At 40.0% G+C, this 14,950-nt stretch overlaps 1 protein-coding gene across 1 annotated transcript in view; it reads right to left on the bottom strand.

Moving 5' to 3' along the window:
- ZNHIT6 (zinc finger HIT-type containing 6) overlaps window positions 1–14,207 on the bottom strand; it is a 52,574-nt gene extending 38,367 nt beyond the window's left edge. The window contains exons 1-5 of the mRNA XM_060773863.2: window positions 14,102–14,207; window positions 9,927–9,992; window positions 9,714–9,820; window positions 8,405–8,490; window positions 633–736 (exon numbers count right to left, since the gene is read on the bottom strand). Of these exons, the coding sequence (XP_060629846.2) occupies window positions 633–736; window positions 8,405–8,490; window positions 9,714–9,820; window positions 9,927–9,992; window positions 14,102–14,148 (410 nt within the window). The 5' untranslated portion in view covers window positions 14,149–14,207. The remainder of the gene's footprint in view (window positions 1–632; window positions 737–8,404; window positions 8,491–9,713; window positions 9,821–9,926; window positions 9,993–14,101) is intronic.
- Between the last annotated feature and the right edge of the window lie 743 nt (window positions 14,208–14,950).

Raw genomic sequence — 14,950 nt, 5'->3', positions numbered from 1 at the left:
TGACTTACATACAAATTCAACTTAAGAACAAACCTGCAGAATATATCTTGTTCGTAACTTGGGAACCGCTTGTATTACATTTGTGAAAGTTGATTTATATTTTGACTTGAAAGCTACATGTGGTCAGATTCAACCCCTTTCTAGAAACATTACAGAGGATGACATGCGGTGGAAAGATGGCATGCACTACAAACAAAACCGACTTCACTTCCCCAATGTTTCTATCTTGCATGCAGACGTGATGCCACTGACAAGCTCATGTCGCTGCTGATTCTCACCACTTCCAACATCTTCCCTAGTGCAACTACATAATAACTTACTCTGCTCTGAAGTGAAGGAAACAGAATCAAATGGACGTTTCCCTTCTGCCACCAGGCACTTGTTTGTCTTAGGTTTTCCAGACACTGTTAATCTTGACAATGACATTTAGTAAGAGATTTAATACCTGGGACCTAGAAATTATGTGCTGTATCCTGCCACATATTTCCATTTTACCTATTCTAGCAAAAACAAGTTAAATGAACTTCTGGTTGTTATAGATGGTTGATAAGCTTGTTTGGAATTTTTGGAGACCAAATTTACACCATACACATGGCAATGCAGCCCTACAGTAATATTTACTATAAACATACTTCTTGCTAAAAACTGTAGAATTCTCACGCCTTTTTGTGAATCCAACCGGCAAAGTCTGTAGGTGGATGTTGTGCCTTCGAGCCCGATTTTTCAAGAAGTTTACCTGATGGGAAGAGCAAGAATGTTTTAAAAGGTGGGAGAAAGGAATTATTGGCATTATGAAACTCTAAAACACTTGCCTTGTACACACTTTAAACATCACCTTTAATTGTGCAGTGAGGTTACAAGAAGTCTGGAAATGTTCGTTCCCATCCTAGGTGAACCATGGTCTGCCATGTTGTTACTGGCTACTTTTAACTTTGGCTTGTTAACTGTAACAAAGTCTGAACCACAGTATATGGTGCTATCTTGTTTCAGCAAACCACAGAATCAAAGAGTTGAAAAAAGATCACAAGGGTCATCCAAGCCAACCCCCATTATGCAAGGACACCATAATGAAGAAGATTTCATTTAGGATTTGGTAAACAAAGCTAAACAGTGGTTGATCTAATACAGAAACAAATGCCTTTACATGACATTCATAGAGGGTGCAGAAGCCTGAGGCTTCCTTCTGCTTCCTCTCATATTAGCCATGATCTAGATTTTGATCAGGATGAAGCCAAAATGAACAAATGAACAGTGAGAAATGTTCTAAAAACCTGCCTCTAGGTAAATCTTGGAAATATACACAAACATATAATGGCATGCAATAAAAAGGAGATCGATTAGTTAGTTATTAGTCCAGATCATTTTGCACAAATCGGAAACTTAATAGGGACTTAATATAACTATATAAAAATAACATTAAGTCTCAAACTACATTGTTACCTAGAAGCAAATCCACTGATTTCAGTTGGTTGTATACTTCAGAAAACATACCTAGAAGTGCAGCTTATGATCTTAATTTTTTTAAACTACATTTTAGCTATTAGATTTATGTGTTACTAAAAATACGTACACACTGTGCAGTAAACATAATCCTTAGATTCAAAAGCAAAACTCTAATTGACGCTATCAAAAATACAGGAAAGTGTTGTGTCTTGTGTCTGTAAATGAGAAATGGCTCCCACCATCCACATCCAAATTTCACCATATCTTTAACTACTTTTGTTCAATGTAATTCTGTTGACTTTCTTCTGAAACATCAAACACTAAGCTTTGCACCTGAAGAGTTATATTTAAGCAAAATCAAAATGTGTCCACCACTCTCCAGTCTATTTTCTCAACGTTAAAGCAATCTGAGGAGACACTGCTTCAGATCTTAACTTTTGACCATACAAATATTGTCAGACTTCAGTTCCCAACTGTTTCAGTTGCTGAAGCGATGAAGCGAATGGAGATGAAAACTGCAGTCCATTAATAAATGGAGGGTCACAAGTTACCCATCCATAACTTGGAAGAAATAGAGATATAGAGCAAGCATTTTCCAAACAGTGTAGTAGCCTATGGGCAATATTTCCTATATTACTTATTATACACAATCTTTATGCCCATTGAAAGCTAGAAGATAGCAATAACCAAACTGTATCCCAATATATAAAGATTATTTGGAGATTACAATATTGATGCAACTGGTAGCGAAAGTGGTGGTGATGAAATCTAAGTTCTAAAAACACTGAAGTTCATGTCCTGATTTTCTAACATCCAAGAGAACACTGTCACATAGGGTTCTTTCAAACTGAAATTTGATGCAATGGAAACATTCCTTTTAAATGAGTCTTCATCAGAATTGTTCCTGAACTTCTTCAGATACAAGAAGTTACAGCTCCCCAATGAAGAATAAAATTTAAGATATAAACAATAACCACTAAGTGGACACAACTCTTCTTCCAAAAAGAATGCTGTTACTTTTATTCTCTGTAATACAGGACACTGTTGTATTTATTCTTCTTAAGGTCTTTCTAATTGGATCTGAAAGGCAAACATTTTTAAACTGCTATAAAAATGTGTAATGGCTGCTAGGCTTGAAAGTTCAAGAAAGAGATGATCTTGAAAATGGAACAAGCATTAATCACAAAATGTGCCCTCTCTAGAGGTAAACACGGATGAAATAACATTTAACTGCGAATTTCCAAATACTAACACAAAAAGAGCTGACTAGGGAATGGGGTGGGAAATGTCATCAGAATATGAGCAACTACAGATATTGCCTGAAAAAGACGTTTCACCAATGGCACCAAAATCTATGGTCATCAATGATATTAAAATATATAGGTAGAGAAGAATACGATTTGCGAAAACAGGCATGGATGATTATGTAGGAATGTATTATATACAGAGGGAAGCATTCAGCCAATAAGGTAGTAGCCTTTTTAACTTGTATATAGATTTGTTTGTCTTGTCTGTCGATTTGTCTATGTTGCAAAACTTTTTTCCATAAAAATAAATTATAAAAAAAAAATATATGGTCTTTAATGGTCTTGTGGGAGTTGGCATGGAGGAGCAAGTACTGGGAATCAGATAAGCCATACTGTGCAGAGTTTGTTTTCTGCTGCGGGCACTCCGGCGAGGAGGCCGTTGTGGCAAAGAAGGACAATGTAGTTCCAAGCAACACTGTAACTCTCATAAAGGACAGTAGGCCTTTGGTGTCTGCTGGAGTTTGGTTCCAGGACCCACCATGGATACCAACACCAGTGGATGCTCAAGTCCCATTAAGTAAAGATAAAGATTCCCCCTGACATTAAGTTTAATCATGCCTGACTCTGGGGGATGGTGCTCATCTCCATTTCTTAGCCAAAGAGCTGACGTTGTCCACAGACGCCTCCAATGTCATGTGGCCAGCATGACTGCCTGGAGTACCATTACTTTTCTGCAGAAGCAGTACCTATTGATCCACTCACATTTGCGTGTTTTTTAATTGCTAGATTGGCAGAAGCTGGGCCTAATCCGCTCCCTGGATTCGAACCTCCAACCTTTTGGTCAGCAAGTTCAGCAACTCAGAGGTTTAATCTGCTGCGTCACCAGGGGGCCATTAAGTCTCACTACCATAACAAAATGGTACCCCCTTATATGAAATGGAAAAATCAAAGTAAAAAAAAAAACATTTCCAAGGTATGAATGACCAAATCTGTAGATGTAAAATCTGTGGCTATGGAGGGCTGATTTTACACCAACAATAGAATGGGGGGATAATAGAAGGAACACATATTACAAAACTGGATCTTGATTGAGGTGTCACTATAGCTGGCCATTTTGCCCATTTCTTTAGCTGAACAACCTAGTATATTCCACTTGCTTCAGACAGCAACTTTCAAATTGTCTAACCCCTGCACATGAGAGTTGTAGTACAAATCTTCTAAAGGGCACCAGTCTGGGGAAGGCTGTTTTAAATTAAGTACACTGAACCAAGTAAGACCGAATCCCGTTTTCTAGCATTTTCTGTGATGGTCTAGCATAGAGAGATGATCCTCTGAAAATATTATTACTACTACTACTACTACTACTACTACTAATAATAATAATATTGGGAAGTCTGATCTGGCCATGGTGGTCCATGCTCTTGTTACATCCCGAATAGATTACTGCAACATGCCCTACATTGGGCTGCCTTTGAAGACTGTTCAGAAACTTCAACTAGTCCAGTGGGCGGCAGCTAGACTACTCACGGGAGCGTCATACAGGGAGCGTTCCACTGGCTGCTGATCCAGTTCCAAGCACAATTCAAAGTGCTGGTCTTGACCTATAAAACCCTATACAGTTCCAGCCTGGCGTACCTGTCCAAACATATCTCCCTCTGCGTCCCACCTAGGAGTTTAAGATCTTCTGGAGAGGCCCTGCTCTTGGTCCCGCTCCTGTCACAAACACGGTTGGCAGGGACAAGGGACAGGGCCTTCTCGGTAGTGGCCCCCCGCCTGTGGAATTCGCTCCCTGGGGAAATTAGGTCATCTTCATCCCTCCTCTCTTTTAGAAAGAAATTAAAAACGTGGTTGTGGGACCAGGCCTTTGGGTAATCTTGCAGACTTGATGATGATAATGACGACAATTGCTATGGAAATGGTTTATGGACAAGCTTAATGGAGACTACAGTTACAGAACTCGACGGGACAACGGCCACTAGACTGGCTCCCTTTTTAAATATACTTTACTGTATTAATTTGATGTTTTAACTATTTATAGTTACGGATTTTGATGTGTATTTTATTGTATTTTATGTGTAGGCATCAAATATGTGCCGGTTGGAAGCCGCCCTGAGTCCCCCCCAGGGGGTTGAGAAGGGCGGGGTACAAATACCCGAAAGATAAATAAATAAATAAATAATGTCCATCATTCATAAGGAAAAACATTTTGCTACATTGAAGATTTCACACCCTGGTTTCATTCAAAGATATAGAAAGATTTATTCCTGTTTTCTACAGGGGGGAAAATCAACCACGTCAAAGCAGTTTTTTTCAGACTTACTGGAAATTGGGACTTAGGACTTGCTAATGCTTTATTTAAAAATCATCAAGTCTTCGTTCCCACACTGAAAAAGGTGTTAATCTCAAATCTTGCACAATTTAACTAAATCAATTTCTTTAAAAAGATTTATTTCCCAACTGGATTTTCTTCCACATACACAAAAAGAGAAAATAAATATGTCAAGTAAGCTGCTTTAGTGAAGAAAATATGTTTGTGTTGACTTAAAACCGACTCAACAGATGGTTTTAGTATTTTGTTCCAACTGAAACACACAGTAGAAACTAATTATAAATAAATCATACTAACCAGATGAATGGCAGACTGGCAAAATAAGGGGCAGAGAAAATACAGCCTGTGGGCTACATGTGGCCACCAGGGCGGTTTTGCAGACCAAAAATGCCTGCTAGGGAATGGTAGGGCGGGGGAAGAAATTAATTACATTTTTGCTCCTAGGGCTATTTTGGAACAAGGAGCATTTTTTCCCCAACATGAAGCAATCAACAAGTAGGATTCAAGATCAAGGCCTTTTCTGGGTTCTGATTGGTCCAGAAGACCCCACCCCCCACCATGATGAAAAAACATGGGGGGATTTCCCCCCCAAAAAACAAGGATGGCAGGAGGCAGCCCTCTTAAATGTCCGGAGAGCCAATGTGAACCCCTATCCCTGTAGAGGCAATGATATTGGTGAGAAAAAATATATATTAAGTACACTAAAACATTTCAGTAAGCCCAGCTTTTTACTGAGTATTCATTCCCACAATCCACCCCACATTAATTTGCAATAATATATGTACTCTGCAATCACAATCACAAGGTAGTATTAAAAAGGGGTTGGTTGTACTGAATACTATATGATCAACTACAGCTAAGAGTAAGTGTTCATTGCAGTGCTGACAGGACTTATTGCTGCTGTTGTTTTTATTTAGAAGAAGTTGCTTCCGAGTGTGTGGTTAAGAATGGAGAAGGGATTAACAAGAGGCACACAGCCACTTCCTCGTATTTCTGTGTCTACTAAGAATGCTTAGAAAGCATTTTCCTCCCTGTAAGTCTTAAAGTTAATGTTTGCCTTCAAGGGCATTAGAAACTCTGATGTAGAAGTCTCTGTAATGAGGTCTTTAATGTACTTTTCTTGAAAAGTTGCCTTCACTGAGCTTCAGATAAAGGGATCCCTCTCTGAAAGTTTTCCATTATTTTGTCCCTGCCATTAATCAAAATGAGACTCCAGTCAAGGAATCAGAAGACTAGGAGTTGCACGGGCAACTATGAAGGAATTAGATTAATTGCTCGAGTGTAAAGGCATATACCATATATACTTGAGTATAAGCCAAGTTTGTCAGCTCTTTTTTAGGCTGAAAAAGCTCCCCCTGGCTTATAATCGAGTGAGGGTCCTGGTGGGAAGGCATGAGGCTGAAAAAAGCCCTTTTCAGTCCAATGCCTTCTCACCAGGACCCTCACCTCTCCACATAACAACCCAGCTGGGTCGAGAGGAGGAGGAGAGGAAGGCAAGTGGCCTCTCCTCCCCTCTTGGCCCCAAGCTTTCCTCCACCTGGCTGTGATTTTAACTCTCTTTCGGCCGTGATCCTTATTCTCCCTGCTTCTTTCTGTTTTGCAGACAGACGCACGTGAATACACACCCATCGCCACGTTGAAAAGGCAAGGAGGGAGCAAACCAGGAGTGTGGACCTGGTCACCAAAGTGGGAGAGAAAGAGACACATCGCTGCCACCGCCCTTTTCCTTTGCAAAGGCGACAGCTCCTCAGAAGTGGGGTCTCCCCCATTGACTCCGGAGCACCATGTATGGAGTGTTGTTGGTGGAAGGGGAGAAAGACGGAAGGAATGGAGGAAGGAAGGAAAAGAGAGGGAGGGATGGAGAAAAGGGAGGGAGGGATGGAGAAAAGGGAGGAAGGGGGGAAAGGACATGGGAGAGGAGTTAGGGGGAAAGGAAAGTTGGTAAAGAATGAATAGAAGAGAAGGAAAGGAAAGAAAGGAAAAAAGAAGGGAAAGAACAGCTGGGTCGCTGGCTGAGAGAGGAGAGAATGTGCACCTTCCTCTCCTCCTCTTGTGCATCTTCTCAGCCTCTTCTCCCTGCCCCCTTCTGCACCCCAGTCTTACTCATTTTGCAATCTTTCTTTCCCCATCCCAATATTTTCCAGATGCCCCTTTCCCACCCCAATTTCCCCAGCTTTTTCCAATCGCCCCTTTACACTCTAGACTGGGGGTCTTTCCCACTTTTCAGCCCCTCTTTCCATACGAATCTTTCCCAGTCTCCAGCCCCCCTTTCACACCTCGGTCATTCCCCTTCCTCATTTACCCCCTTCCCAAGCCAGTCTTTTTAATGTTTCCTTATTCATATACACACAGCATTTTCCCAAAAATGTACAGTTAAAATAAACTGGTGATTATTGGAAGGATACGTAAGCACATTTACACTGAAGATTAAATCATGATTTAATCAGAGTTGGACACTCTTATCTTAAATTACAGTTTTATGTAAAACATTTAACCTGCTGAAGCTTCAATTAATGTGATTTTATTGATATCTATTTTTTTTTAAATTTACAAGTAGCTGCTGCATTTTCCACCCTCAGCTTATACTCGAGTCAACAAGTTTCCAGGTTTTTGTGGTAAAATTAGGTGCCTCGGCTTATATTTGAGTCTATATGGTAACTGAATACCAAAGTTAGAACTGTTCATGTCATCAGAAGTTATTCCATCCTTTATATAACTGTCAAGAAATATCATCTAAAAAGTGGATGATTACTTAAATAACTAGAACCTATCAAAGACTGCAAAATACGAACAATCCGATAATGGTGAGGTAGATCTGTGATATGATTAATAAAACTAAAATAGGAAAGGCCAGATGGTTTGCCAGCCCTTTAGTCTAAGTGCTTCAACAAGGAGCTACTATTACTTTTGCAACCAAGAATGAATACTATTTTGCAGGGAAGATTCCTGACAGTTGTAAAATGACAAATACAACATTTCTACCAAGATCGACAATAACAAAAAAAATGTTGACCAACATGTTTATTGAACAATAACTATCCATTATGATTTCAGCTAAAAGATTAGAAGTAATTTTATAGGACTTTATTCAAGATCAGTGTGATGCCAATAAAAATGTGCTGGTTACTTTGATATATCTATAACAACACCGTGACAAGCAAGTTGCATTAATTTTCCAAGATGCAGAAAAGACTTTTGAGAACTTGAATTGGATTTTCCTGTTTAGAATTTTGGAAGAAATGAACTTTGAAGATGATTTTATTAAATTAATGTATATTTCACAGAAAACTTGCAAATGGAGAATTAACAAAATCTTGCCAGTAAATATTGTACAAAAAAACATTTTATTGTGTGTATCATGAGCAAGAAAACTATATACACTTACAAATTTATTGCTTTTTGGTTTGTGTAAGATATCATCTCGTACAGCACTATCTGCCAGTCTTGCCACATCTTCCAGAAACCTATAATCTGAAATTAATACATAAAAAGAGCAGTTTGAGTTAAAAAAAAATGACTATGAGTTTAAAAGAACCTTAAAACTGGCTTTCACATCTTTAACGTTAATATCAGGGATGGAATTACCATGTTATTTTGCATGCATAACTAAGCAAGAGAATCAAAGTCTTGCAAATTTGCATTGCTTGCTTACTACACTTTTTATGGTTTGGATGGGTTATCTTTTAACTACCGTATTTCCTCAAATCTAATGCTCATCTTTTTTTGCTAAATGATCTTGCCAAAATTAGGGTGCGCAATAGATTTGCATCATGCAATAATGCTAATGCTGAGTCAAATAATTTCTACTATCTAGTACATTATAGTACAGACACACAAAGTGTACATGTAAGTTATGGTATGTCACAAAATATCTGTCTGAAGCAGAAAGGGAGGATACAGGCAGCAAAAAAGAAATCTGCTAAATGTCAATGTTAATATATTTCTAGCTGCTCACAACTCTAAATCAGTTCCAAGGTGACTTTTTAAAGGGGATATGGAGCAACTATGGTGGCACAGCAGGTTAAACTGCTGAGCTGCTGAACTTGCTGACTGAAAGGTCAGCAGTTCAAATCTGGGAAGCAGGGTGAGCTCCTGCTGTTAGCCCCAGCTTCTGCCAGCCTAGCAGTTCAAAAAGATGCAAATGTGAATAGATCAATTGGTACTGTTCTGTGGGAAGGTAACAGCGCTCCATGCAGTCATGCTGGCCACATGACTTTGGAGGTGTCTATGGACAGCACCGGCTTTTTGGGTTAGAAATGGAGATAAGCACCATCCCCCTGAGTTGGACACAGCTAAACTTAATGTCAGGGGAAACCTTTACCTTTTTATGGAGCAAAAATATCAATCCTTTCTTTCTTCTTAAACATCTCTAAAGCAACCTTCAAACTTTTATAAATTTTGTGCTATTTAACAGCTGTGTGATCATGTAATTGCTGCTGCTGACCATTCTTAGGCTACATTCCTAGCCACTATTACTGGAGAGGAAACCTTGCAGAGCTGAAGGTGACATAAGCTGAATTAAACATAACTAGAATTGCACTGTTAGTGTATTGCCAACCCACTGGTGGCATTGTACTGACCATTTCGGTCACAATTCTAAAATGGAGGCCATTGTCTACCTACCTTCTGTAATCACTTACTCAATAGTTTGTTGAGTTTTCAGAATAGATTGAGATTTTCAGAAACACACTTACCACTTAAAAGATTTAAATCACTGAACTCATTCACAGAAACAAAAGCCGTTTTTTCTCTGACTCCATTACAGCTGAATGTAGTTTTATGCTTTTTCACACAAGTCAAACTGAAAGCAGACAAAGCAAATAAATAAATAAATAAAAATATTTGATTTGCAATCTGCTCTTAATGGCCAGGTAGAAGAATACAGCAACAAATGCCTCCATATTTACCTGCATGAATATTTCATACAACATGGGCACCGATATTTTGCTTCTTCTGTGTCACACATTTCACACCTTAAAAGAGAAAACAGGAAAAACAAAACATGGTTACATTTAAGAAACATGGCTGTGCTTTAAATTAAAATAAAACTTTAAGAAAAGAACCCCTGAAAATTTGGAACATAGCTTTATTTGTTAAGAAAAACTACTCAGAACATTTCCTATTGAACTGGGACTGTGGCACAGATGGCTGGAAGTCAGCTGCATTAAAATCACTACTGACAGAAAAGTCATGAGTTCGAAGCCAGCCCGGGTCGGAGTAAGCTTCCGACCATTGTGTAGCTTGCTGTCGAACTTTGCAGCCCGAAAGACAGTTGCATTTGTCAAGTAGGAAATTTAGGTACCGCTTATGTGGGGAAGCTATTTTAACTAATTTATGACATCATAAAATTTCCAGCAAGCAAGCAAAGAATGGGGAAGTACTCCATCAGTGTCACAAATGAATGGTGAAGCGACAGCTCCCCTGGTGGCCAGAATACCCTCATGAAAGCTGATGGCATAACAAGATAGAAGAATTCACACACTTTTTAGAAAATGCATTTTATCAGAGCACATACATTTGTACTCCCAAGAAACACAAGATGTCTGTTTGCATATAATTCTGTCATATAATTTATTTATGTACTTATCAGAGCACGATGACCTTATTTACATGTCACCTCAATTCTGAATTTAATTGCTGTACATTTTTTCATCTCAAAGCTCCAAATGTCATAGTGTTTTTTGCTTTAGAGGTATTTTTTGCTTGTAGAGGTGCAGTTTGAGTCTAGGTCAAAGTGACCCAGGCTAAGTTTACTGTAGTAAACTCTGGGAAACTATTTAGAGACCATGAAGGGAAAAACAGAGGACCGATAATTCTATTTATTTTAAAAGATTGCAGCTATTTTCTCAACAAACACCTATGCCTTCCAAAGCTGCCTTACTTAATAGTAAAGTTAATTACCAAGAAAAACGAATTGAGCTACTGTTGTCTTGGTTTTCATACATTTGTATAGTAGACTTCCAATGGAAAGCAAACACATATAAGGATCATACTGTTTTGACAGAGCAATAAGAACATCTGACACCTGTTTTCTATTGACAACACTCCCAGAATAACAATAGGGCATACCTGTTAAAACTGATAATAACTTGAAGGAAAGAACTTTTTAAAACACATTTCCAAACTGATTTATAGTTAAGATTCAAATATTGTACCCTACAATTGATGATTGGGAAGGGTGGGGGGATTTCAGAGCATTTTAGCTACACCACTTTGCGGACTATGTTGAATCATTTACAAACTGCAATGAATTGGATCTGTACTTAAGTTACATGTGAGAGCTAGTAAACTCAGTGGGATAAATCACACTTAAGTGAGGCTTAGCTTAGTTCTCCCAAACATATGGAGAAGCAGATGATTAAGCTAAGTTTCTAAGGTTTCTAAGGCTTTTAAGCAACGTGGCTTAAATAATGAATAAGAATATGGCTTTTAACACTATAGGCACTGTTTAGTGTGGTATTGTGTCTTATTGATTATTATGATTTTTGATTATCGAATGTGCCTGGGTTTTAAATGCTGTTTATTAAGTTATGTCTGTCTGTACGTACTTGCTGGCATTGAATATTTGCCTTTCATGTTGTCAGCCACTCAGAGTCCCATATTGGGGTAGGATAACAATAAATTATTATTATTATTATTATTATTATTATTATTACTACTACTACTACTACTACTACTTTACTGATACAAAAACACAGTATGTCACAGCAAAAAAGATCTATATGCTTGATTTTGTATAAAAAAATCACCAATCGAACACTTCCCAAGTGTCTAGGACTGTGTGATATATTTTGAATGATGCGCGCAGATCCAAGTAAGGTGGCCTTTTATAGTAGACAGAGTGTGATTTTGTCAATTTTTATTGTTTCCAAATGCCAGCTGAGATCTTTTGGCACGGCACCCAGTGTCTCGATGACCACTGGGACCACCTGCACTAGTTTATGCCAGAGTCTTTGCAGTTCGATTTTGAGGTCCTGATAACGGCCGGGTTTTTCTGTTGTTTTTCCTCAATGCGACTGTCATTTGGTATGGCAACATCAAAAATCCACACTTTTTTCTTTTCCACAATCGTGATGTCTGGCGTATTGTGTTCCAAAACTTTGTCAGTCTGGATTCGAAAGTCCCACAGTATTTTTGCGTGTTCATTTTCTACTGCCTCTGCAGGTTCATGATCCCACCAGTTCTTTACTACTGGCAGGTGGTACTTGTGACATAAGTTCCAATGAATCATTTGGGCCACCGAGTTGTGCCTCTGTTTGTAGTCCGTCTGTGCGATTTTCTTGCAGGAGCTGAGGATATGATGATGATGATGATTATCTCCCCCTATGAACCACCCCGGATACTAAGATCTTCTGGGGAGGCCCTGCTCTCAGTCCCACCTCCTTCGCAGGTGTGGTTGTTAGGATGAGGGACAGGGCCTTCTCAGTGGTGGCCATTGGCTGTGGAGTTCCCTTCTCAGTGAAATTAGCTAGGCTCTCTCTCCTTTGACCTTTAGAAAGAAACTTAAAACCTGATCATGGAACCAAGTGTTTGGAGAGTAGTATACTGCAAAAGGCAGTTATGAAGTGATTGTAACACAATGGGAATGGCTCCTGGATTATGATTTCAGGTCTTTGTGTTGTTTTAACAGTTATTTAAATGCATTGATGTTATGATTCTTATGATTTTTCACTGATTTTAATGAGCCTCTGGTGGCACAAGGGGTTAAACCTTTGCGCTGGCAGGACTGAAGACCAACAGGTCAGAGGTTCGAATCCTGGGAGAGCACAGATGAGCTCCCTCTATCAGCTCCAGCTGCCCATACAGGGACATGAGAGAAGCCTCCCACAAGGATGTTAAAACATTTAGAATCACAGAGTTGGAAGAGACATTATTTATTTATTTGAAACATTTAGATTCTACCTTTTGCACCCCGAAGGGGACTCAGGGCAGAGCACAGCATATACATGGCAAACATTCAATGCTGGGACACAAATTCACATACAATACATAAAAATTTAAAAACATTCATCAAAATATTAAAATATACCATTTAAAACCATCCTAGCCATCCACATCAAATCCAATTGGCCCTGTCATCTTTCCCACTGCTGCATCAAAACATCCCCTGGGCAATGTCCTTGCATATGGCCAATTCTCTTACACCAGAAGTGACTTGCAGTTTCTCAAGTGCCACGGGGGAAAAAAACATCCTGATTTGAATGTATAATGTATATTGTATTTGTATGTTTATGTTTATTGTGGTATTTGGAAGCTGCTCTGAGTTTCCTTCAGGGTTGCGGTAGAGTGACGTAAAAATACAGCAAATAAATAAAATATTATAGCCATTTAAAATATACAAATATACAAACATTGAAACAGGATCACATATAAATAATATTTTTAAAAAAATCATTAAAACCAATCAATGTTGCACATTCACACATATATATATTATGTGCTGAGAGTTGGAGGAGTAAACAAACCACAAAACGATATAATACGGCTGAAAAACAAAACAGATAAAACGCAACACAAATAAACAATACAATACAAACTGCTATTAAACATTGATGGCCTTCAATTATAATTTGGATCTATAACGACAATTTGGATGACTTTCAGTGATCATGACAATTAGGATACAACGGGCATGGGCAAACCTCGGCCCTCCCTCCAGGTGTTTTGGACTACAACTCCCACAATTCCTAACAGCCGGTAGGCTGTTAGGAATTGTGGGAGTTGTAGGCCAAAACACCTGGAGGGAGGGCCGAGGTTTGCCCATGCCTGGGATACCTAATGATAATGAGGAACCAATGAGTGCATCTACTCTGCCTCAATGCTATGGAGTCCCGGGAGCTGTAGTTTGGGGAGGCCTTTAGTGGCAGAAGAGGCTAAACTACACATCCCAGAATCCCACTGCACTGAGCCCTGGCATGCCTTCTCCCTGAGGGCTGCCCCACACGTGGAGGCCTGGCTTCGGCCTGAGGAGCCTCCTCTCCCACCCAAGGCGAAGGGGAGCCCTCTTTCTTGAGGCCTGGGGCGGAAGGCGAGCCCCACGCCTCTCCTCAAGGGGGGATGGAGCCGGAAGGGCCTGCCTTACCTCCGCAGCGACATCTTCCGCCCGCTGCTCGTGTTGGGAGCCGCCATCGTTGCCTCGCCTCTTCTCTCCTCTTCCTTTGAAGCCTAGCGAGGCCCCTCGGCCTTGAGTGGCGCCGACGGGAGAGGAGACACCGCCCCCTGGCGGCACCCGGAGGAAGAGGCCTCGACCCAAACACGCCGCTCTCCAAAGATGCATAGAATCAAAGAGCTCGAAGAGACCTCATGGGCCATCCAGTCCAACCCCCTGCCAAGAAGCAGGAAAATTGCATTCTAAACACTCCCGACAGATGGCCATCCAGCCTCTGTTTAAAAGCCTCCAAAGAAGGAGCTTCCACCATCACTCCAGGGCAGAGAGTTCCACTGCTGAACGGCTCTCACAGTCAGAAAGTTCTTCCTAATGTTCACATGGAATCTCCTTTCTTGTCCTTTGAAACCATTGTTCCGCGTCCTAGTCTCCAGGGCAGCAGAAAACAAGCTTGCTCCCTCCTTCCTATGACTTCCTCTCACATATTTATACATGGCTATCATATCTCCTCTCAGCCTTCTCTTCTTCAGGCTAAACATGCCTAGCTCTTTAAGCCGCTCCTCATAGGGCTTGTTCCACCACGAGATGCAGAGCCAACTTTAAGAAATGGGGTTACAAAGTGGAATCCATGACATGCGAGTGTGGAGAAGAGCAAACCACTGACCACCAGCTGCAATGCAACCTGAGCCCTGCCACATGCACAATGGAGGACCTTCTTGCGGCAACACCAGAGGCATTCCAAATGGCCAGATACTGGTCAAAGGACATTTAATCAACTACTAAACTTGCAAACTTTGTGTTTTGTTTGTTAAAAATGCAATGCAC

The sequence above is a fragment of the Anolis sagrei genome, chromosome 4 (genome assembly GCF_037176765.1).
Source record: "Anolis sagrei isolate rAnoSag1 chromosome 4, rAnoSag1.mat, whole genome shotgun sequence".
Lineage (NCBI taxonomy): Eukaryota > Metazoa > Chordata > Lepidosauria > Squamata > Dactyloidae > Anolis > Anolis sagrei.
This window is presented reverse-complemented; position numbering and strand designations above follow the sequence as displayed.